At 44.8% G+C, this 20,681-nt stretch overlaps 3 protein-coding genes and 1 long non-coding RNA gene across 5 annotated transcripts in view; 2 read left to right on the top strand and 2 right to left on the bottom strand.

The window, feature by feature from the left end:
- Nucleotides 1–552: 552 nt before the first annotated feature.
- LOC5503324 (cilia- and flagella-associated protein 44-like) overlaps nt 553–20,681 on the bottom strand; it is a 47,429-nt gene continuing 27,300 nt past the window's right edge. For both annotated transcript variants that reach the window (XM_048732457.1, XM_048732456.1), the window contains 11 exons: nt 16,443–16,581; nt 16,109–16,293; nt 15,224–15,467; nt 14,821–14,997; nt 13,264–13,404; nt 4,432–4,593; nt 3,099–3,295; nt 2,354–2,411; nt 1,909–2,076; nt 1,301–1,435; nt 553–932 (listed from right to left, as the gene is read on the bottom strand). In XM_048732457.1, the coding sequence (XP_048588414.1) occupies nt 738–932; nt 1,301–1,435; nt 1,909–2,076; nt 2,354–2,411; nt 3,099–3,295; nt 4,432–4,593; nt 13,264–13,404; nt 14,821–14,997; nt 15,224–15,467; nt 16,109–16,293; nt 16,443–16,581 (1,801 nt within the window). In that variant the 3' untranslated portion in view covers nt 553–737. The remainder of the gene's footprint in view (nt 933–1,300; nt 1,436–1,908; nt 2,077–2,353; nt 2,412–3,098; nt 3,296–4,431; nt 4,594–13,263; nt 13,405–14,820; nt 14,998–15,223; nt 15,468–16,108; nt 16,294–16,442; nt 16,582–20,681) is intronic.
- LOC125572233 lies at nt 8,638–11,262 on the bottom strand. Its single transcript, XM_048732458.1, has 2 exons — nt 9,868–11,262; nt 8,638–9,730 (listed from the first exon to the last, which is right to left on the bottom strand). Exons 1-2 carry the CDS (start codon nt 11,018–11,020, stop codon nt 8,727–8,729), a joined length of 2,157 nt encoding a protein of 718 aa, XP_048588415.1. The 5' UTR covers nt 11,021–11,262; the 3' UTR covers nt 8,638–8,726.
- LOC125572234 lies at nt 10,264–12,512 on the top strand. Its single transcript, XR_007313693.1, has 2 exons — nt 10,264–10,404; nt 11,261–12,512. It is a non-coding gene; the product is annotated as an uncharacterized LOC125572234 (long non-coding RNA).
- Nucleotides 17,113–20,148, top strand: LOC5503338. Its single transcript, XM_001624373.3, has 3 exons — nt 17,113–17,467; nt 18,413–18,590; nt 19,081–20,148. Exons 1-3 carry the CDS (start codon nt 17,213–17,215, stop codon nt 20,061–20,063), a joined length of 1,416 nt encoding a protein of 471 aa, XP_001624423.3. The 5' UTR covers nt 17,113–17,212; the 3' UTR covers nt 20,064–20,148.

The raw sequence follows: 20,681 nt of genomic DNA, 5'->3' as shown, positions 1-20,681 counted from the left end.
GTTTTTTTTTTTTTTTTTTGTTCCAGGCGTGGCGTTTATTTGGAGGGTACGCTTATTTCAAAATCCTATTTATCTATTGCTTTATTTTACGTGCAAGGAGTAAATAATTAGCAGGAACGCAATGTTATTATTTTGTGGCGGGTAGTACTGTCAACTATGGTTTCTCCCTTTCCCCCTCGTCCTCGAATTCTATTGTGCAACAAGCTTAGGTGAGGTGCTTAATCGGGGGAGGAGCTTATTTGAGGAAAGCGCTTATTCAAGCAATCACGGTATTTACCACAGAGCCTCGTCTCCATGCGCCCGCACTAGTTTTCTTATTCGGGTTCGGAGATACTATAAAATCGATATGTATGTAGGAAGTACCTGTATTAACTGATATTGTCATCTTAGTCTAGTCCCTGGCTACCAAGCTTAAATAAATCACCATTGAATCACGCAATTGTTTCTTTTAATAGCCGCGTTTTATTTGAATCAGCCTTCCAATAAAACTCTACAGAGATACAGCAGTCTACGCCACAGAAATTTGTACATTAAAAAAAAAACGTTCTTCGCTTTTCTATAAATGATGTTTATTCATTTCACCGTGTTACATATCAAAAAGGGATTCGAAAGTTCACACGAGTGGATCCTTGCACAACGCAGCCAAAATTCAATTATCCTCAAATATACATTAAAATAGGTTAAACTTTACAAAATACAAACTTTTTTTACCTAAGTATCTACAAAAGCACACTGCTTTACTGATTGGGTATTGGTGTTTGTCCGGGGGGGAGGGGTGGCTGTGCCGGCGGTAGGATGTGTCCCCCCTTGCGCGATAAAAGGGTAATTTCGTCTTTGAGTGCATCAATCTCTTGCGCCTGTAATTGGACCAGTTGGACAAGTCGTTGACGCTCGCGAAGATCGGCTTTGCGGGCTCCTGTGAACTCAGTTCCCTAGACACAGCAAAGGGAGTTAGTATGCGGGGGTATTTGGAAGAGATGTGGATGCGTCTGACAAATATTCTACGCAAGAGTAATCATTTGATGGTGCCTGCTCCTTTAACAATCAGTGCTTGCCAATCAAAATTAACTTTGCTTTTCAAGTTGTTAAAGGTCCAATTCTACTTTAGTTAATATGTACTATGAGGATAAGTGTTTTGCAAGCTTCTTTAACTACCCTTATCTAATTTTATCAGCTCTCCCTTCCGTCTGAACAAGACACGACATCAGGTCAACTTTTCATATTGTTTCACGTTATTTTATTATCATTTAGGGTCCTACGTCTGCTCTTATAAAAGTTTAAATTAGCGCTGATATCTTACCAGTGATTTCTGTCTGGAGTCTAACATGTGTTCCAGTTCCTTCTTCTCCTGTAGCAGTACCGTGAACGTGTCGAGTCGTTGCGTGTTCTCGCGGGTTAACTGTGTGCTCTTCTGCTTGTACGATTCAATCTTACTCTGCGATCACACAGTTTACGAAAATTAGGGCTGGTCTACCACTAATAACCTGGGGTGTATCCTGATCACTAGATTTGTACATGTTTGGCGTTTACTGAGGACAGTAGCAGGCAGGAATTTTTTTTACATCCTTATTTATGTTACAAGTGCCCTTGTTATTTCTTCATTTGAAATTAGAAGGCCAATAATGCGATAAAATGTCCAAAAAACCATCTGAAATATGATGACAAAATGGCGCATAACAGAGGCTATTTAAACATTATACTTCACAGACTATATAGAAAGTAAAAGATTGTTATATGTTTTTGTGTTTATTTTGGCTTAAATTTCCCACTCATAAAAGCACGCGGCATCTTGGACAAAAGTCGAAAAATGTGGATGGTTGTGTTGGCGTTTTCTTGCAAAAAACGTTCCATTTTCAAAATGCAAACAATAGCAAAGGAGTGGCGAGCGACATTCTTTAAGGTACTCACGTCCCACTTGGCGACATCTCTGGCGCTTTCACTCTCCGCCTGCCGTAGCTTCTCTTTCAGTTCCTCTACTGTCCTGTTGACGGTAACAGTCTCCAGTTTCTCAAGATCCACGAGACGCCCGAACTTCAGCATCATCATGTTACGCACTTTCTCCTCCAACTCGTCAATCTAAAAACCCGGTGAAATACAGGTAACATTTTCATTTTAGTATATGGTACATCAAAACGCGCGCTCTGGTTGGCTTTTAGTAGTAATCATCTAGTGGTATATTACAAATCGCGAGCTCTCATTGGTTTTAAGTAGAAATCATCTAGTGGTATATTACACATCGCGTGCTCTCATTGGTTTTAAGTAGAAATCATCTAGTAGTACATCATTGGCTAAGCTATACTAATGGTCTATGAATCAAACTTTGCTGGCATCACGTAACAAGTACAACTCTCACCCTCGACTCCATGACTTTCTTGTCCCTGATCAGTTGCACGTGGGTTTGTCTGTGCTCTCTGCAAATGGAAGATTAGTCTTAGAAATATTCTGCGAACTCTCGTCAATTAATTACAATTGCTCAACCACTTGCAGTCTTCCATCATTTAAACTAACGGGATTTACGCTTAATGTTTCTGTTGTTGTTCTAACCAAATTTGAGCACAAAACAAAAGCTGAAGGCTTGAAGCTTTCCTGGTGCAAGACCGTTGTCGTACGAAATAGCTCGATACTTTAACATCTAGCAAATATAAATTTAGCAGGGGCGGACCAAGCCTTTCGCTAAAGGGGGGTTGTGTCTCAGTGGCAAAGGGGGGGGGGGGGGAGAGGCCTTGTTACCTATGGCTTTCTGGCAGCCCAAAGCCATAGCCTAGATCCGCTACTGTTTAGCAGTATTATTGTTTCCATACTTAACTTAAGGGTAAATACGCCAGCGAAACTACACTGTTTTAAGAGAGCGTTCAGCCTACAACTTCAAACCACTGTTGTCTCAGATGGTCAAGCCCGTCTGACTACAGGTCGATTAAGACAGCTCGATTTAGTCGTATGCGACCTGTCTACGACATGTCTTAGAACTGAATTACAAACTACGACTATCGTAGTCGAGGAGTCGTAGGCAGATTTACACTCTACGAGTCGAGTTGTAGAATTGCGCATTAAATCCTGCTGTCTAAATCAGCCTGGCGACTCTCCTAAGTGTTGCATACCTATAGAGGCGTTTCTGCTCGTGTTTCTCTTTCTCCAGTTCTTTGATGCGTGACTGTAGGTTTATAAGGCCGGCCCCGCCAAACACGAGGCAGTTGCTGAGATCGTGTGGAATGCTTCCATTTATCATATGCTGAACCTGGTGCAGGCGAAGAACCACCACTACGTCTAGCTCGTTCAGCTTCTGCTGCTTCTCGCGCTAGAACGGCCAAGATATACAGTATAAGTTATAACACTCCTTTCAAGTCTCGCGCTAGAACGGTCAAGATATACAGGTAACGTTATAACACTAATTTCAAGTCTCGCGCTAAAGCGGTCAAGATATACAGGTAAAATTAAAAAAACTCCTTTCAAGTCTCGCGCTCAAACGGTCAAGATATACAGGTTAAGTTATAACACCCCCTTCAAGTCTCGCGCTAAAACAGTCAAGATATACAGGTTAAGTTATAACACCCCCTTCAAGTCTCGCGCTAAAACGGTCAATATAATCAGGTCACGCAAGCTTACTCCAAGTCCCTTCCTTTCTCCTTTTCCCACGTCACGCAATGTCTCAGTATCACGCAAGCTTACTCGAAGTCTTTAAGCCCCTTCCTCTCTCTTCTTCCCACGGCTAATTGGAGCTTTAACGGTGATAATTACCTTATTGGAGCTTTAACGGTGATAATTACCTTATTAAAGCTTTAGCGGTGATAATTACCTTATTCGAGCTTTAACGGTGATAATTACCTTATTAAAGCTTTAGCGGTGATAATTACCTTATTGGAGCTTTAGCAGTGATAATTACCTTATTGGAGCTTTAACGGTGATAATTACCTTATTGGAGCTTAAGCGGTGATAATTACCTTATTGGAGCTTTAGCGGTGATAATTACCTTATTGGAGCTTTAACGGTGATAATTACCTTATTGGAGCTTTAACGGTGATAATTACCTTATTGGAGCTTTAGCGGTGATAATTACCTTATTGGAGCTTTAGCGGTGATAATTACCTTATTGAAGCTTTAACGGTGATAATTACCTTATTGGAGCTTTAACGGTGATAATTACCTTATTGGAGCTTTAACGGTGATAATTACCTTATTGGAGCTTTAACGGTGATAATTACCTTATTGGAGCTTAAACGGTGATAATTTCCTTATTGGAGCTTAAACGGTGATAATTACCTTATTGGAGCTTTAACGGTGATAATTACCTTATTGGAGCTTTAACGGTGATAATTACCTTATTGGAGCTTTAACGGTGATAATTACCTTATTGGAGCTTTAACGGTGATAATTACCTTATTGGAGCTTTAACGGTGATAATTACCTTATTGGAGCTTAAACGGTGATGATTACCTGGAATGCCTCGAGGTCAGCCTCAGCGGTCTTGAGTGCGCTGTCGATGACCTTGGCCTTCTTGACCAGCGCGTCCAGCTCCTTCTTAAGACTCTCACTCGTCTTCTTTTCCTCCGCTAGCTCCTCCTCTAGATCCAGTCTCCGCTCGCGCAGCTGACACACCTGTCAATCAAAAGTGTGATTTCAAAAGTCGGCTGGGACGTAGACATAAAGCCGGCTTTGCACTAAAAATGGAAGTAAAAGTGGAGAATGGGACGGAGACATAAAGTCGGCTTTGCACTAACAATGGAAGTAAAAGTGGAGAATGGGACGGAGACATAAAGCCGGCTTTGCACTAAAAATGGAAGTAAAAGTGGAGAATGGGACGGAGACATAAAGCCGGCTTTGCACTAACAATGGAAGTAAAACTGGAGAATGGAACGGAGACATAAAGCCGGCTTTGCACTAGCAATGGAAGTAAAAGTGGAGAATGTGACGGAGACGTAGAGCCAGCTTTGCACTAACAATGGAAGTAAAAGTGGAGAATGGGACAGAGACGTAAAGCCGGCTTTGCACTAACAATGGAAGTAAAAGTGGAGAATGGGACGGAGACATAAAGCCGGCTCCTCACTAGCGATGAAAGCAAAAGCCCACCGCAATTAATGTCGCTTTACGCGTGAAAAGGAAATGCCCGCTTTGCAACGCAATGAATACACTAGGCACGACTATGGCAGAATATGGGGGGGAGACAGACCGATCGAAAGCGAGTTAGCGTGACGTGACGACTAGCGCGTGACGTAGCAACTGTAGTGTAAGCATATGACCTTTAGGCCTCACTCATCTCCCCTACACTCCGCGTGAAGGATCGGACGAGAGTATTGGCTGGTCCACAAACGCACAAGCACACCTTATAGCAAACAAACCCCGCTTGGGGAAGTCGTCAGACAGAACTAACCGCAGACTCTCGGAGATACTCCCCGGTTTATTTCAATAATAAAGCAATGATAAATTTAATACTTGTTTACAGTTGATCGCCAAGCTAACACTGCCTGTACACACAAAGAAACCTGTCAGTAAAAGGGAGGGAGGGTGGGCAAATGTTTCTTTACAGTACCCGTAGCTTATGAAGCGAAAGAGCGAATGACTTTACTTTAGGTGTGGCGCTTTATATAGGTAGATAGCGACCAATAAGAATTAAGAACGTGTATAGTAAGGTATCTCACGTGAAACATATTGAGTAATACCTGTGCTATCGTAGCATGATACGTGTACTCATACGATATAATTTACGAGTGACCTTTGAGCCTGGCTCCGGCTCCATTAACTGAAATTACCGTCCCTAGTGGTGACGGTAATTTTGGATTAATGTCGCTTTACGCGTGAAAAGGAAATGCCCGCTTTGCAACGCAATGAATACACTAGGCACGACTATGGCAGAATATGGGGGGGAGACAGACCGATCGAAAGCGAGTTAGCGTGACGTGACGACTAGCGCGTGACGTAGCAACTGTAGTGTAAGCATATGACCTTTAGGCCTCACTCATCTCCCCTACACTCCGCGTGAAGGATCGGACGAGAGTATTGGCTGGTCCACAAACGCACAAGCACACCTTATAGCAAACAAACCCCGCTTGGGGAAGTCGTCAGACAGAACTAACCGCCACAAGATGCAGAATGCATCCCCCCAAGCGCAATAACACCGATGCTTAAGTCAGAGTGACAGGCTGGACTATCGCCATTTTTGGTGCAGCAGTTAATAAAATGTTTTGTGGTGTACGTACAGAGCAAAGGATATACGGGATGTTTGTGTGACTAAGGCAATGTGTGGTGCTGACTGTTGGACGGACCATCGCCTCATCATTTCTAAGACCAATTTGCATATTCAGCCCAAAAGAAGACCACAGGGCCAGACAGTTGTGAAAAAGCTCAATGTCAACAAGCTTAAGCTCCCTTCCATTCAAGAGAAACTAGTAGAAAGCTTAGAAAATCAACTGAATGAGGATATTGGAAACGACTGGAACTCCTTAAAGACAACAATTCATTCTGCTGCCCTTGAGGTGCTCGGATCAGTTACCAGGAACCATCAGGACTGGTTTGATGAAAATGATGCCAAAATCACAGCTCTTTTGGAAGAAAAACGGCAACTCTTCAGAGCTCATCAAAATGATCCCAACTCAGTCTCGAAGAAAGACGCCTACGTCAGCAAACGCAGACAGGTCCAATTAAAACTCCGTGACATTCAAGACACATGGCTGAGTGACAAAGCTGATGAAATTCAAGGCTTTGCAGACAGACACGACACGAAACGATTCTACGATTCGCTCAGATGTATATTTGGACCACCAACACCGGGCAGTTTCCCACTACTGAGCGCTGACGGAGCAACACTCATCACTGACAAAAACATGATAGTAGAGAGATGGGCAGAACACTTCAATGGCGTTCTAAATCGTCCATCATCCATCAATGACGAAGCCATACAACGCCTTCCACAGGTGGACATAAACCCAGACCTGGACATAACACCATCAGAGGATGAGGTTGTCAAGGCAATCAAGCAGATGTCGACTGGAAAAGCCCCCGGCTCTGATGCCATCCCTGCCGAAGTGTTCAAGTCAGGCGGTCCTTCTCTCCTACACAAATTAACAGTGCTATTCCAATCGCTCTGGGAAAGTGAGACCCTCCCGCAAGATTTTAAAGATGCCACAATCGTCCACATCTACAAGAGAAAGGGCAACAAGCGATCTTGTGACAACCATAGAGGGATTTCACTTCTCTCCATCGCTGCAAAGATCTTTGCCCGACTGCTTCTCAATCGTCTCCTCAAACACCTTGAGCAAGGCCATCTCCCTGAGAGCCAATGCGGTTTCCGTGCAGGTCGAGGAACTGTTGATATGATCTTTGCTGCACGTCAGATTCAGGAGAAAAGTGTGGAACAAAATCAAGATCTCTATACCACTTTTGTAGATTTAACAAAAGCGTTCGACACTGTGAGCAGAGAGGGACTGTGGAAAATCATGGCGAAGTTCGGCTGCCCCGAGAGGTTCATAAAGATTGTTAGACAATTTCACGATGGGATGATGGCCCGTGTTCTTGATGATGGAAATACCTCTGCCCCTTTTCAAGTGTCAAATGGAGTCAAGCAAGGTTGTGTCCTTGCCCCTACACTGTTTAGTTTGATGTTCTCTGCAATGCTGACTGATGCCTTCAGGGAGACACCCCTAGGCATCCCCATCAGGTATAGGTGTGATGGAAAGCTGTTCAACCTACGACGTCTGAAGGCCGTCACTAGAGTCAAAGAGACTGTGATTCGGGACCTGCTTTTTGCTGATGACTGTGCCCTCAACGCCGTCAATGAGCATGACATGCAACAGGAAATGGACGCTTTCTCATCCGCCTGTGACAACTTTGGCCTCACCATCAGTATCAAGAAGACTGAAGTGATGTATCAGCCCGCCCCAGGAAAACCATATCAGGAACCAAACATCACAGTTAAGGGGCAGCGACTTCAAGATGTAGAAAACTTCACCTACCTCGGCAGCACTCTCTCCCGCAACGCCAACATCGATGCAGAAATCAACAACCGCATCGCGAAGGCAAGCAGTGCCTTTGGGAGATTGAGGAAGTCAGTCTGGGAACGCAGAGGCATCTCACAATGCACCAAGATCAAAGTGTACAGAGCAGTCGTCTTAACAACACTTCTCTATGGCTGCGAAACTTGGACCATCTACAGAAGACATGAGAAACTTCTCCAGCAGTTCCATCTCCGCTGTCTCAGAAACATCCTAAATATCCGCTGGCAGGATAGAATCACAAACACTGAGGTTCTGGAGAGAGCAAACCTCCCCAGCGTCATTACCACCATGCGCAAAGCTCAGACACGATGGGCAGGACACGTCTGCCGTATGTCAGACTCCAGAATACCCAAACAGCTGTTGTACGGTGAACTAAGCCGTGGAAGCAGGAAAGTTGGAGGCCAGCGCAAACGCTATAAAGACTGCATCAAATCACATCTGAAAGACTTCAATATCGACGTTTCAACGTGGGAAACTGCAGCATCTGACAGACCGATTTGGCGTAATCTGATTCACAAAGGTGCCATCCACTCAGAAAATAAACGCTCCAACGCAGCCAAAAACAAACGCCAAAAACGCAAGGCTAGAGCTGACCAACCTACCAATATGACCCCCTCTTACTGGTGTCCGACTTGTGGAAGGGGTTTTCTTGCACGAATTGGCCTTATAAGCCACCTGCGGATTCATCCCTCCGCCCCTTAGACATTGTTATACTGTCAGTATTGCTATGGTCATACTCGACTACGAGTTGACGAACAACACGTAAAGCTGGTAGCAATCCGAGGACCAACGACCAAGCACTTTGATAAGCCAGTCGGGCAGGCCTGCAGCGGCAGCGCAGCTTGCCGCCCCAATTCTAAATGAGTGCCCCTTTAAACTGCTATGAGGAAGGCCGCAAGCGCGTGCTGCGTCTCTAAGAATGCTAGAGACCAATGACCGAGTTAGGTATTTACCGGAACGAAACCGAAAAAGTGGTCCTGTTGTGTACCCACAGATCCGAACGAACTCTTGCATCGCGGACACGGCGCATAGGTCGCAACCGGAGCGTGCGATTGTCAAAACGGTGCCTTGCCTGAAAGGGTCGGTTTTGGATGCCTTAATGACGACTTTCATGTAAAGCGGTGCTGAAGGGTTAGGGTGGAAATTTATGTCGACTGGAGATAAGTTATAAACTATGTCAAAGTTGCGTACGCCTGGGCAAGTAAACTCACTACAACGTAAAAAACCAAAAAAGGCAAGTGTGAATGCCGCCCAAATCATATGGAAATCATGTGCGCTTAGCCAGCTAAGCAAAACCGGACGAATGGCCTTTAAGAGCTGTGGAGTTACGGGTTGACGAGCTGTTTTGTGCTGACCCTGCACCCGTAAAATGCCCCGCAAAACCTTGTTTAAAATTAGGCGACCCTGTATAGGGTCCTGGAATCCGTTTTCGATGTGCATGTTGCGAACGGCCGCCAAGTATGTGCGAATAGTACCGTGCTTTACTCTACGCGCGAGAAAGGTAACAAAATAGATAAGAGTACTCTCACTAGCTGGGAGAATGTCTCCGTGGCTGTCAAAAAGCCTATTCATGAGGCAGAAGTCAATGAACTGTTTCTCGCCTGCGTGATAAGTGCGTTTGGTGTTGATAGCAAGGGCCTTATCAGCGTAGTGTTTCACCTCGCGCGTTAGAGGGTCATTAGCGAAGGCGGGATGACACAAGGGGTCTGGTCCGCGGCCGGTGCGAGCTCTCTGAATCGTGCCATCTGAAACCGAGAAAGTGCATCAGAAATGCCGTTGAAATGACCTGGTACGAAGCGACAACGCACAACAAAATTGTGAGCCATGGAAATGCCTACTAAGTGACGCATAAGTGACATAATCCTGGGCGCTTTTGAGTGACCTGTGTTGACAATGTGAACGACTGATTGATTGTCACACCAGAACTGAATTCGCTTGCCCGAGAACTCGGAGCACCATAGGGAGCAGGCTACTACTATAGGAAATAATTCTTGCCATTCGATACTAATGCCTGTCTTTTTGGATATGGCGAGGTGAGGCGGCCATCGGCCTTGGAACCAGCGCCCAGAGAAGTAACCGCCGAAACCGATACTACCGCTAGCGTCGGAATAGAGTTCCATATCCGGGCTGGTTCGGATTGCTTCTTCGAGGAAGAAAGCTTTGCCGTTCCAGTTCTCCGTAAACTGCTGCCAAATTGCTAAATCTTGAAAGAAACCGTGGCTCAATTTGACGTGATGAAATCGGTGATTTACCCGACGCGTGAGATCTATGATGCGCTGAAGGAAAGTTCTACCCGGAACAACAACGCGGCAGGCGAATTGCAAAGTGCCGATCAAGGATTGAAGCTCTATGAGGCGAGCGGAACGCTTTCGCTTGAAATCCCGCAAGGATGCTTTAAGACGTTCTAATTTATCGGAAGGTAAGCGCGCCTCCATACGTAGGGTATCGAGCTCGATTCCCATGAATTCAAGTGTTGTACTAGGACCGATTGTTTTGGAAGCCACAACAGGGGCCCCCACTGAGATAAAGAATTTAAGCAGTCTTGTGAAACTCTCTAAACAGCCTAGTTTAGATGACTCCGCTACGAAAAAGTCATCCAATATGTGAATAACATTACGAACGTTGTAATTATGTTTAAGAACCCACTCTAGCGCTTCGGAGAGTTGATTAAATAAAAACGGCGCCGAGCGTAAACCAAAAGGCAAATATAAATCCACATAATAACGAGACTCCCAACGGACCCCCAGTAAATTCCAGTCGTTCGGGTGTATTGGAATTAGACGAAACGCCGATTTGAGGTCGGTTTTTGCCATAAAGGCACCTTTGCCGAGTGAGGTGAGAATGCTAATAGCGTCGTCCACTCTAACGTACTGGAGTGAGTAAGGGTCTTTAGGAATTCCATCGTTAATGCTATCTCCCTCGGGGAAAGATAAATGATAAATAGTGCGCCAGTCGGCCGAATGTTTTTTGGGCACTACCCCAACTGGGTGGCATTGAAAGTTAGGTAATGGGGGCGCGGAGAACGGGCCTGCCATACGACCTAAGTTGACCTCCTTTTCTATGTTTTTTGAAATTATCTCAGGGTGCACCCGAGCTGAAATAAGATTAGGTGAAACACGAGACTTTTGGGTGCCATCAAAACCGATGCGGGCACCGAAACGTAACGAATTAAGTAGGGAAGTCACGAATTCACGATCTGGATGGGAAGATAGTTCCTGTTCTAGAAGATCTATTTTAATCGGTGTACTTATCGTTGCCTTTCTTTTACTGTGCAGCTGGGCGACCCGGAGCTTGGCTTCTGTTGCCTTGGCGCTGGCCTGCGGATGCGGAGATTCCGGCGCGACACTGGTGAGCGGGATGGGAGTCGGCGCATTTTTGGCAAACGTGAGGGTAGATGCAGGCTTGACGGGAACAGCCGGTGACTCGGTTGAAGTCGAAGCACACGTTGTTACGAGGAATGCGCGGTGAGCGGTGTGTGGCGAGGCGGTGTTGACCAGAAGGGCAGTCTTCGGAGCGATGGAAGGGGCTGGAACACGAAGCGCAGTGCGGTTTAGCCAACCCGGCGAATGTTACCGTCCACAGTTCAAGATTGACACGATCCCAGGGAATTGAGCGATCCTGAGCGGCATAGCGGCGAAAGTTCTCATCATATGTGAGCCACGCAAAACCCCGGTATTTTGCCGCCGCGGATGAAATGATCGCTTGGTATTGGATCATCTCCCGGGCCCGTCTTGGAAATGCCGTGACGATCGTAAGCGCATACCGCGTGTATGCGATGACCCATTTATAGAATGAGTCTATGCTCTGTCGTTTATTGCACAAGAGCCTGACGCTCTCCGAGTTCTCGGCGAAACCAAGTTGGAATTCGGGCCCGGCGTGGGCAAGATTATCGGGGAGAAGGAGAGCAAGATCGATGTACTCACCCCGAGTAATCTTGCCCTCTAGTGCCTCGTCCAATGGGCGATCGAGAACCAAGGGAGACGCCGAGCCAGGAGTGCCTTCGCTTGCGACGACTGGTGGTGATGGAGTGTCCTGCTGTGGTGGTCGCCAACTTGCGAGAGCGTCGGACACAGTTTTCCGTATTACCGACAGCTGGGCTTCAGAAAAACCGGTCGGATCCGTCGGATGACTGGTGGTCGGATCCGTCGGATGACTGGTGGGCGCTTGGCGCCCCCTTTGCCCCTCGGGGCTGAAGGTGAAGCCTCCTCACCGCCTCGAGTGGCTTGCCGGAGGCGATCTATCTGTTGCTGCCGTGTTCCACCAGAGGGCAGGTTGAGGGCTTGTAGTCGCAGACCAAGCACCTCGGTAGAAAGGCGAGAAAACTCATCTCCTCCAGACAAACGCGAACGTTTAGGCATATTCAAATGTTTCTTTACAGTACCCGTAGCTTATGAAGCGAAAGAGCGAATGACTTTACTTTAGGTGTGGCGCTTTATATAGGTAGATAGCGACCAATAAGAATTAAGAACGTGTATAGTAAGGTATCTCACGTGAAACATATTGAGTAATACCTGTGCTATCGTAGCATGATACGTGTACTCATACGATATAATTTACGAGTGACCTTTGAGCCTGGCTCCGGCTCCATTAACTGAAATTACCGTCCCTAGTGGTGACGGTAATTTTGGATTATCAGTGAATAAAGTGCCGATGTTATGCGATTGTGCAAAAAAAAAACTTAACAAAAAAATTCCCGACAATTTGTGTTAACGTCGTAGACGCAGCGAATCGCGGACACTAGTACGAAAGGGTGGGTGATATAATCTAGTCTAGTCTCTGAGAGGGTGGGTGGTGTACTCTAGTCTAGTCTCAGAGAGGGTGGGTGGTGTACTCTAGTCTAGTCTCAGAAAGGGTGGGTGGTGTACTCTAGTCTAATCTCTGAGAGGGTGGGTGATGTACTCTAGTCTAGTCTCTGAGAGGGTGGGTGGTGTACTCTAGTCTAGTCTCAGAAAGGGTGGGTGGTGTACTCTAGTCTAATCTCCGAGAGGGTGGGTGATGTACTCTAGTCTAGTCTCTGAGAGGGTGGGTGGTGTACTCTAGTCTAATCTCTGAGAGGGTGGGTGATGTACTCTAGTCTAGTCTCAGAGAGGGTGTGTGGTGTACTCTAGTCTAGTCTCAGAAAGGGTGGGTGGTGTACTCTAGTCTAGTCTCTGAGAGGGTGGGTGGTGTACTCTAGTCTATTCTTAGAAAGGGTGGGTGGTGTACTCTAGTCTAGTCTCTGAGAGGGTGGGTGGTGTAGTCGTGGGTTGAAGTGCATAGTGGGTTAGATCGTACTCACATGATCAAAGAGCGCCTGGTCGCACCCAGGTGGACAAACACTGTCATCTAGCTCCTCGGCATCACTGTCTTCCTCGTCGCTAGATGAAAAGTCATCATCGCTGTTCTCATCTTCGCTATCCTCGTCAGACCCTTCCTCTGTCTAGTGACGGAAATTATTTCCATGTGAAGTTGACTGCTGATGACTCAACCCCCCAGCTGCTTGAACTACTCGCTTACTCCAACTAACTATAGCTGACTAGAAGTACTCGTTAACTAGAACTCTAGCTGGCTAGAGTTACTCGCTAACTATAACTAACTCTAGCAAACGCTAACCTACTCGAGCTACATCGTTAACTAGAACTCTATAAGACTCGAACTACACGCTAACTTTAACTTACTCGAGCTGACTCAAGCTACTTGCTAATTGGAACTAAATCTTAACTGGCTCGAATTCAGCCAATTACAAGGTACAATTGACTCCATGAAGGGTCTAAGGTAACTCGAACTACCCGCTTGCTTTAGCTAACTCGAGCCATCTCTCACTTAATTCCAACACCTTAACCCTATTCAGACTGGGGGGGGGGGGGGGCTCTTTAAGCCTCACCCACGGGAAAATTGCTATAACTTCTGAACAATAGAAGCTAAGGGGCTAAAACTTGCTGACTTTTTCTAAAATAAATCTGCGGACGTTTTGATGCCATTGACATGTCGAGGGGACTCTCCATGTTACCATGGTTTTTTTCACACATAGGTTTCCCCAAAAGTAAAAAGTAGCGATTTTTTTTATATTTTGGTCCTGTTTCTCAGATTTAAATGCCTCTTTTGACCTTTTAATTTTGTTTAGGTGACAAGTTTCACAATAGCACTAGAATCGGATATTTGGAGGGGAAGGACGGGTTAATTTTGCCCTCTCAAAGCTATTGTTGAAAATGTCACTAGATTTACTAAATGACACTTTAAAAGCTAATATTATGCATTTATCATTACTATTGCTCATAGTAATACATGCATGTAATACATGCATAGTAATACATGCATGCAAATACTTTTTTTGTAATAATTACAGATTTTTTTTTCTTTTGCAAAAATTATAAGAATCCAAGATGGCGGACCCAAGATGGCGGAAATTCTTCCAAAAAAATTGATTATAAACGTTTTTATTGCCTTTTTGCATTGTAAAGTTAAAAGGATGATTTTGACATATCTAAATGATGTAAAATGATTTCAACCCGATATCTGATAATTCAGGCAATATTTAAAAGAATACCAATCAACGCATTTATGACGTCATTGTGACGTCATAAATCATTCGACCACACCCGAAATAGGGCGTGACGATTCTTTGCATGCTAGTGATTATTGTCGATAAGTTTGATGGTCATAGCGGTTCATAAAATATGGAGGGGGCGGGGGGCTTTTAGCCCATCAAGTCATCACAGTAATTTGAGTACATTAACATTTTTTGTCAGAATGAGCATTAAGAATGAGCAAAGAGTAATCACACATTTACCTCGGGTAAATAGGATAACAAATTACAGACATTATACGTTACGATTGAATATAAGCCACAACAAACCTGAGTTTTTTTCTTGGCCCTCTTGATTTTCTTCTTAAAGACTTTTGTCAGGAAGTTCTCGAACTTGTTATTCTCGCCGAGAGTGGTGGCAAAGGTTGTGTGCAGAGCCTTTTCCTGGTCTTGTAGCTTCTCAATATCTTGTTTCTTGGTGTCTAACTTCAACTGACAGTCCTCAACCTAGGCAAAGATTGATTTCATAAATAGACAATTGTTCCCTAAAACAGCCAGAGTCGATAGTGAAAAGTATGCACAAGCCAGAAAAACATAGGTCATTTCCTACAACAACGAGCTAAGACGATTGAAAACATCTTTGAAACCGCTCTGTTTTCAGACGATCGTTTAAAGACACTCGCGGTGTAGAAAAAAAGGTAAATTGTTGGTTGGTATTTTTAGGGCCTCTCACCTTGTCCTGCATGTCTTCCTTCTCTTCTAGCCTCGTGTTAACCTTATTAGCGTAAATATTTTCGCGTTTCTCGAAGTCCTTGAGCAGTACGAACTCCTCGAAGAGAGTGACCTGGCGGAGGTCAGCGCACTTGAGGCCCACCTCCGTGTTCATCTTCTCGTGGCGGAGGGTGCGAAGGTCGGCATCGAACTTTCTAAGCATGGAGTTTATGTGGTCAACAAGGACGTCTTGCTCGTAGCTCAACCTGTACAAGGAAACGAGGGACAAGCTAGAACAAGGGACAAGCTAGAACGAGGGACAAGCTAAAACGAGGGACAAGCTAGAACAAGGGACAAGCTAGAACGAGGGACAAGCTAGAACGAGGGGCAAGCTAGAACAAGGGACAAGCTAGAACGAGGGACAAGCTAGAACGAGGGGCAAGCTAGAACGAGGGACAAGCTAGAACGAGGGACAAGCTAGAACAAGGGACAAGATAGAACAAGGGACAAGCTAGAACAAGGGACAAGCTAGAACGAGGGACAAGCTAGAACGAGGGACAAGCTAGAACGAGGGACAAGATAGAACAAGGGACAAGCTAGAACGAGGAGCAAGCTAGAACAAGAGACAAGCTAGAACAAGGGACAAGCTAGAACGAGGGACAAGCTAGAACGAGAGACAAGATAGGTGAATGTACACTTGGAACTACTGCCGCCTTGGGAAATAGTGTTAAGACGGCCAGCTCCACCCTGAACAAAAAATCTTTTAAAGTTGCCTATCATATTACAGCTCTTAGTTTTAATAAGATTTGTAGTACTTACAGTCAAGTATGCATCGCAGATTTTGATCCAGTAAATGCAGAAGAAAATAATAGTTTTGTGCGAGTTTTCTATTAACATATAACTTTACCTTATTCGCTCCTCGTACTGTAGTTCCTGCTCTAGCGGGGAGGGTTCCTCGGGAACCTCTTCCAGGGTGGGCTCTGGGGTCCCTTTCTCTGTCACCCCGCTGAGACTGGACTTGGGCCTTCCCGAGGAATGGACCGAAACAGACGAGATGGAGCGGTCACGTGACTTCCCAGCACCGAGTTTTGACTAAATTGAAAATAACAGATATATCAGTATATCATCTGAGGTCACAAGGCTATCTAAATACACACACAAACAACTACAATACTCAGTCGCCTCTAAAGAGAGCTTTTTTACTATACAATTTACTATTAACTATACAAGCTACAACTTACCTCTCCCCCTCCGAAACCTCCAAAGCCGCCAAAACCTCCGCCACCACCCCCGCCATCGTCATGACCACCGCCTTGCTTGTCCTTTTCGTCCTTCTCTTTCTTAAACTCCAAGAGCTGGTCACGCGTGTACTCAAGGCGCCTGTGAATGGAGGGCAAGATGTCGTCTACAAAGCGTGCGATAACAAGCTCCGTGAATGCTACCACTTCCAGGTTTAACAATTGCAAGGCATTTTACACAAGTATGGCGATCTACTCTACAAGAGCTTAAAATTGGTCGGCAAAAAATGCCAAAATATTCGGTGTAAACAGCTGCTAAAAAGGCAACAAACGTTGCAAACGATTACAAAAAATATAGAAAATGTAAAATGAAATTCGTCGTGCCGGCATGGTTAGTAACTTTTCCCAAAATTTTGCTGACAATGAAATCATCCGAAATAAGGTGCTTCACGCTTGCGCTCTATTAGCGCGCACTCTAAAGAATCTCATTAGACCTCAAGCGCAAAAGCAGAGCAAATTCAACACAAGCGAGAATAAGTCAAGCACAAGTTCACCAAGCTGTTTCGCTTTAAGCATACTGTTGCGCTTGTGTACGGTAGTGAAAACAACCATGGTGAGTGCGCGCTCAAGTTTGACTTGCAGCACGTTAGTAACGGTCATAAAGCGCGCGCGCGACAATTATGACGTAACTAAGACTGCTAAGCAACAACAAAAGCAGAACAAACAACGCAAAAACGAGTGAAAACAAAGTACAAATCGTCCAGCTTGTATTTATGGAAAGTAACAGGAGACCGGAGGATTCAAGCAGTGCTAAGCGAACCTGCAAAGGAGTGGTACAACACGAGAAAGAGAAAATAGGTCCAAGGCGAATAGTAGAAGGGAAAGCGATTGCATCACAGGCAAGGGAGTTTGAGAGCGAGCGCATACAGAAGAGAAAGGAGCGCCTCAAGAGATTGATAGAAAGAAACAAGAAAGAAAACGGAGAAACCATCAAAGAAGTCTGTAAAAAAGCCAGAGAAGCGGTTGAGGTAGGATGAATTTATATAAACCAAATGTATTCTATGATTCTATTTAAAGTCAATTATCGCGTATAGCAAAAAAGATAAAGACACTGCTTTTCCATAGCCAAGTCAACGATTATGTCGGAGGAAATAACGAAAACTTGAAGTTGTGATATCCAAGAAATCTTAATTAAGATAACAGACACTTAAGATTTTACCTAGAAAATAAAAGAAAAAACAATTAAGAATTCCTTAACAAGGTTTGGGTCTTTAAGACTGTAACAATGTATTATAGAAAAATGCACGAAAACGTATTATAAACGATAACAGATCAAGTGTTAAGCTTCAGCGAGAGTTGATAAACACTCTTCCATGTCATATGTACACCGTAAACGCACAAACTGTAGGAATGTAGACTTAGCTACCTGTGCAAACTGTTTAACTTGGATTCCCTAAGAGCATCTGACTTATTTGCATCTCCAGCAGCACATGACATTGCTTCAAAAAATTTATCTATCTTGTCTAAGACCCTGTCCCCACGTATCCGTTTTCGTTTGAGAACACAACCTTTTTGTTCCGTTTTCAAAAAGATCCGCGTCCACACGAAGCGTTTCATTTTGATACGACCCGTCCCCACGAAAACGCAGAAACGATACGAAAACGATAACAACTTCTACAGCGCATGCGTACTCGCGCGCCACCTGGACTGGACCTGAGTTAGCACGCCATCGTTTTCGAAAGGTTCCGTTTTCGTCCGTCCCCACGGCACCGAAGGGGTATCGTTTTTAAATTATTCCACTCTGGAGATAGTTTTCAAATTGTTCCGTTTCCGATCATCGTTTTCGCGTTTCCGTGTGGACGATACCCGTATCCGTTTCAAAAAGGTTGCATTTTCAAACGAAAACGGATACGTGGGGACGGGGTCTAAGAGTCATTTAGTTTCCAAATTCTAAAGTACTTGTCATGCCGAAGGTTCTCGTGGATGCCAAGAGACGCGAGATGATGGCCGTGGTGCGCGAGCTTCAAAGGAAACACGAGCAGGAGCTGCGGCAGGTGCGTGACAGAACCAGGCGAGAGACGATCACACAGTTCGTGCGGGACCACAGTGACTACATGCGGTGTGTCGAGGATGACATTGCGGTGCAACCAGGTACCGGACACTAGGTGATAGCTAACTGTTTAATACCATTACTGCAAATAAACGTGCGCTCAATTTGATGGAATAATGTCTACGCAACGCTGTGTTTTACAAACAAATATTTTTTACGCTGAATTATTATTATGCTTATATAACAGTTCTTTGCCCATGTTTTTGCATGATAGAGTGTAACAAGCTTAAAACAGTTTACTGGTGGCTTTTGCCTCATACTGAAATGACTTTTCCGAGTGCTTCACATACAAGAGTTGTTTAAATAACTGAAATCACGTGGATTTTTGTGTGCCAAACCCGAGCAATCTTTTGGCTTTTGGCGGCAAACGACAACAAAAAACACTCTATTCAGCGCTTACTATTTAGCCAGAATGCTTCGTCAGTAAGGACTTATTATTATTGAAATTGTATCCTTTTTCTGTGTTTCTTTTGGCTTGAATTTGGCACTCAAAAAGTAAAAGTATTCTATTATTCATGTAATTATTCGCAGACCAGCGCGAGAAGACGTGTGTGCCCGCAAGGAATGACGTCACAGAGGATGACGAGCAAAAAGAGCCGATATGCCACGCACAGATGTCACTAGTCAACAGACTTCACGATTTCCGGTTGGTGATGTCACTTCCGGTGTTGGAAGGGCAAGGAAGCAGAAAACAACCAAGAGAAGCTGAATGTCGTGGAGACAACCAATCAGAAGACACCGCTGCCGGAAAAACAGAAGATGCAAAAGAACAGGAAGAGATCAGTCAAGATGTGCGCGCACTGGTTAACATGAACGAATCAGAAGAGCCCGGGGATGACATCGACCAATCAGTGGAGGGCCTGAATGCAATCAGGCAATCAGAAGAGGCAGAAAAGGGGATTAGCCATTCAGAAGATGTAGACGAATGGATTGGCCATTCAAATGAGGTAGAAGATGAGGTTAGCAAAACACTGATGGACAATTGTACAGCAACGGAAAATGACCGCATCTCAAATGATGTGCATGTGTTCATTCCCGTCACAAGCTTAAGTCCAGATTCCGCCGAAGAGCTGTTAGATGCGATGCAGAATTTCGGCTACCAACCAGAAATCACCGAGGAACAATCAGATGGAATGCGAGACCCGGGTAACCAGCAAGAAAGCACAGAGGAACAATCAGATGGAATGCGAAACCCGGGTAACAAACCAGAAAGCGCCGAGGAACAATCGGATGGAATGCGAAACCCGGGTAACCAACCAGAAAGCAACGAGGAACAATCAGATGGAATGCGAAACCCGGGTAACCAGCCAGAAATCACCGAGGCTGCTGAAAAGAAGCAAATCGGTGACGAGCCAAATGGACTGGTGCTGGATTGCTCTTGGTGTAAGGCGCATGGATTTGGAATGATGGCTTGTAGTGGTTGTATGAGTAAGTTTTACTGTAATGAGATTTGCCAGGAGCGAGACTGGTCGCTAGGGCATCAGTTTGACTGTCAGTACTATAGCGTGGATTGAGCGGATGCAATTGTACTCAAGAGCGACTTCAAGAGGGTTGTAGAAAAATAAACTATTTGTGAAAACAATAAACATAAGGAGAATAGCTGATTGTGTCTTCATTGTTCTGCTACTGCGTAGCTTCCAGCAAATTCTGATAGAGGATTTGAATTTGGGATCAAATGCGAATTCCCGACATAGCTTGGTAGATCGATTTCATGTTTAAACAAGGACCCGCGGTATAAAAGGCGCGGACCTGGTCCGTCATTCTCGTCATTCTCGCTAGTCCACATCAAGTGCTGAGCTCCGTTAATATCGAAAAAGCAGAGCCGTCGATTAACTTTGATATTTTCGAAGTTAAAAAAAATGCTCTGTATACACAAGGCAATAACGGCGAGCTTCTTGGGAGCAGTTTTATACGGCAAAAACGACATAATTTAATTTAAAGACAGCGCGCGCTCGTTTTAAATGACGCTATTCTTCAGCGCACGCGTGAAAATACAAAACCTGAAAACCTATTTGCTTCAAAATCTCTCCATTTGTCCAGTCACCAGAGAAGATGGAAAATATAGTTGTCTTTGCACCATTGAAGATTAAGACATTATTTCGAACTTGATCATATCTCTTTTGCTTTTTTAT

This window comes from Nematostella vectensis, chromosome 9 (genome assembly GCF_932526225.1).
Source record: "Nematostella vectensis chromosome 9, jaNemVect1.1, whole genome shotgun sequence".
NCBI lineage: Eukaryota > Metazoa > Cnidaria > Anthozoa > Actiniaria > Edwardsiidae > Nematostella > Nematostella vectensis.
This window is presented reverse-complemented; position numbering and strand designations above follow the sequence as displayed.

What these genes read in the sequence shown, in the direction of transcription:
- LOC125572233 (XM_048732458.1), bottom strand. Translation starts at nt 11,020, where the DNA reads ATGGCAGGCCCGTTCTCCGCGCCCCCATTACCTAACTTTCAATGCCAC. An exon ending in CGTTCACATTGTCAACACAG is followed by an intron (nt 9,731 to 9,867) that starts GTCACTCAAAAG and finishes TCTCGGTTTCAG; the next exon opens with ATGGCACGATTCAGAGAGCT.
- LOC5503338 (XM_001624373.3), top strand. Translation starts at nt 17,213, where the DNA reads ATGGAAAGTAACAGGAGACCGGAGGATTCAAGCAGTGCTAAGCGAACC. An exon ending in AAGCCAGAGAAGCGGTTGAG is followed by an intron (nt 17,468 to 18,412) that starts GTAGGATGAATT and finishes GTCATGCCGAAG; the next exon opens with GTTCTCGTGGATGCCAAGAG. An exon ending in TGACATTGCGGTGCAACCAG is followed by an intron (nt 18,591 to 19,080) that starts GTACCGGACACT and finishes AATTATTCGCAG; the next exon opens with ACCAGCGCGAGAAGACGTGT.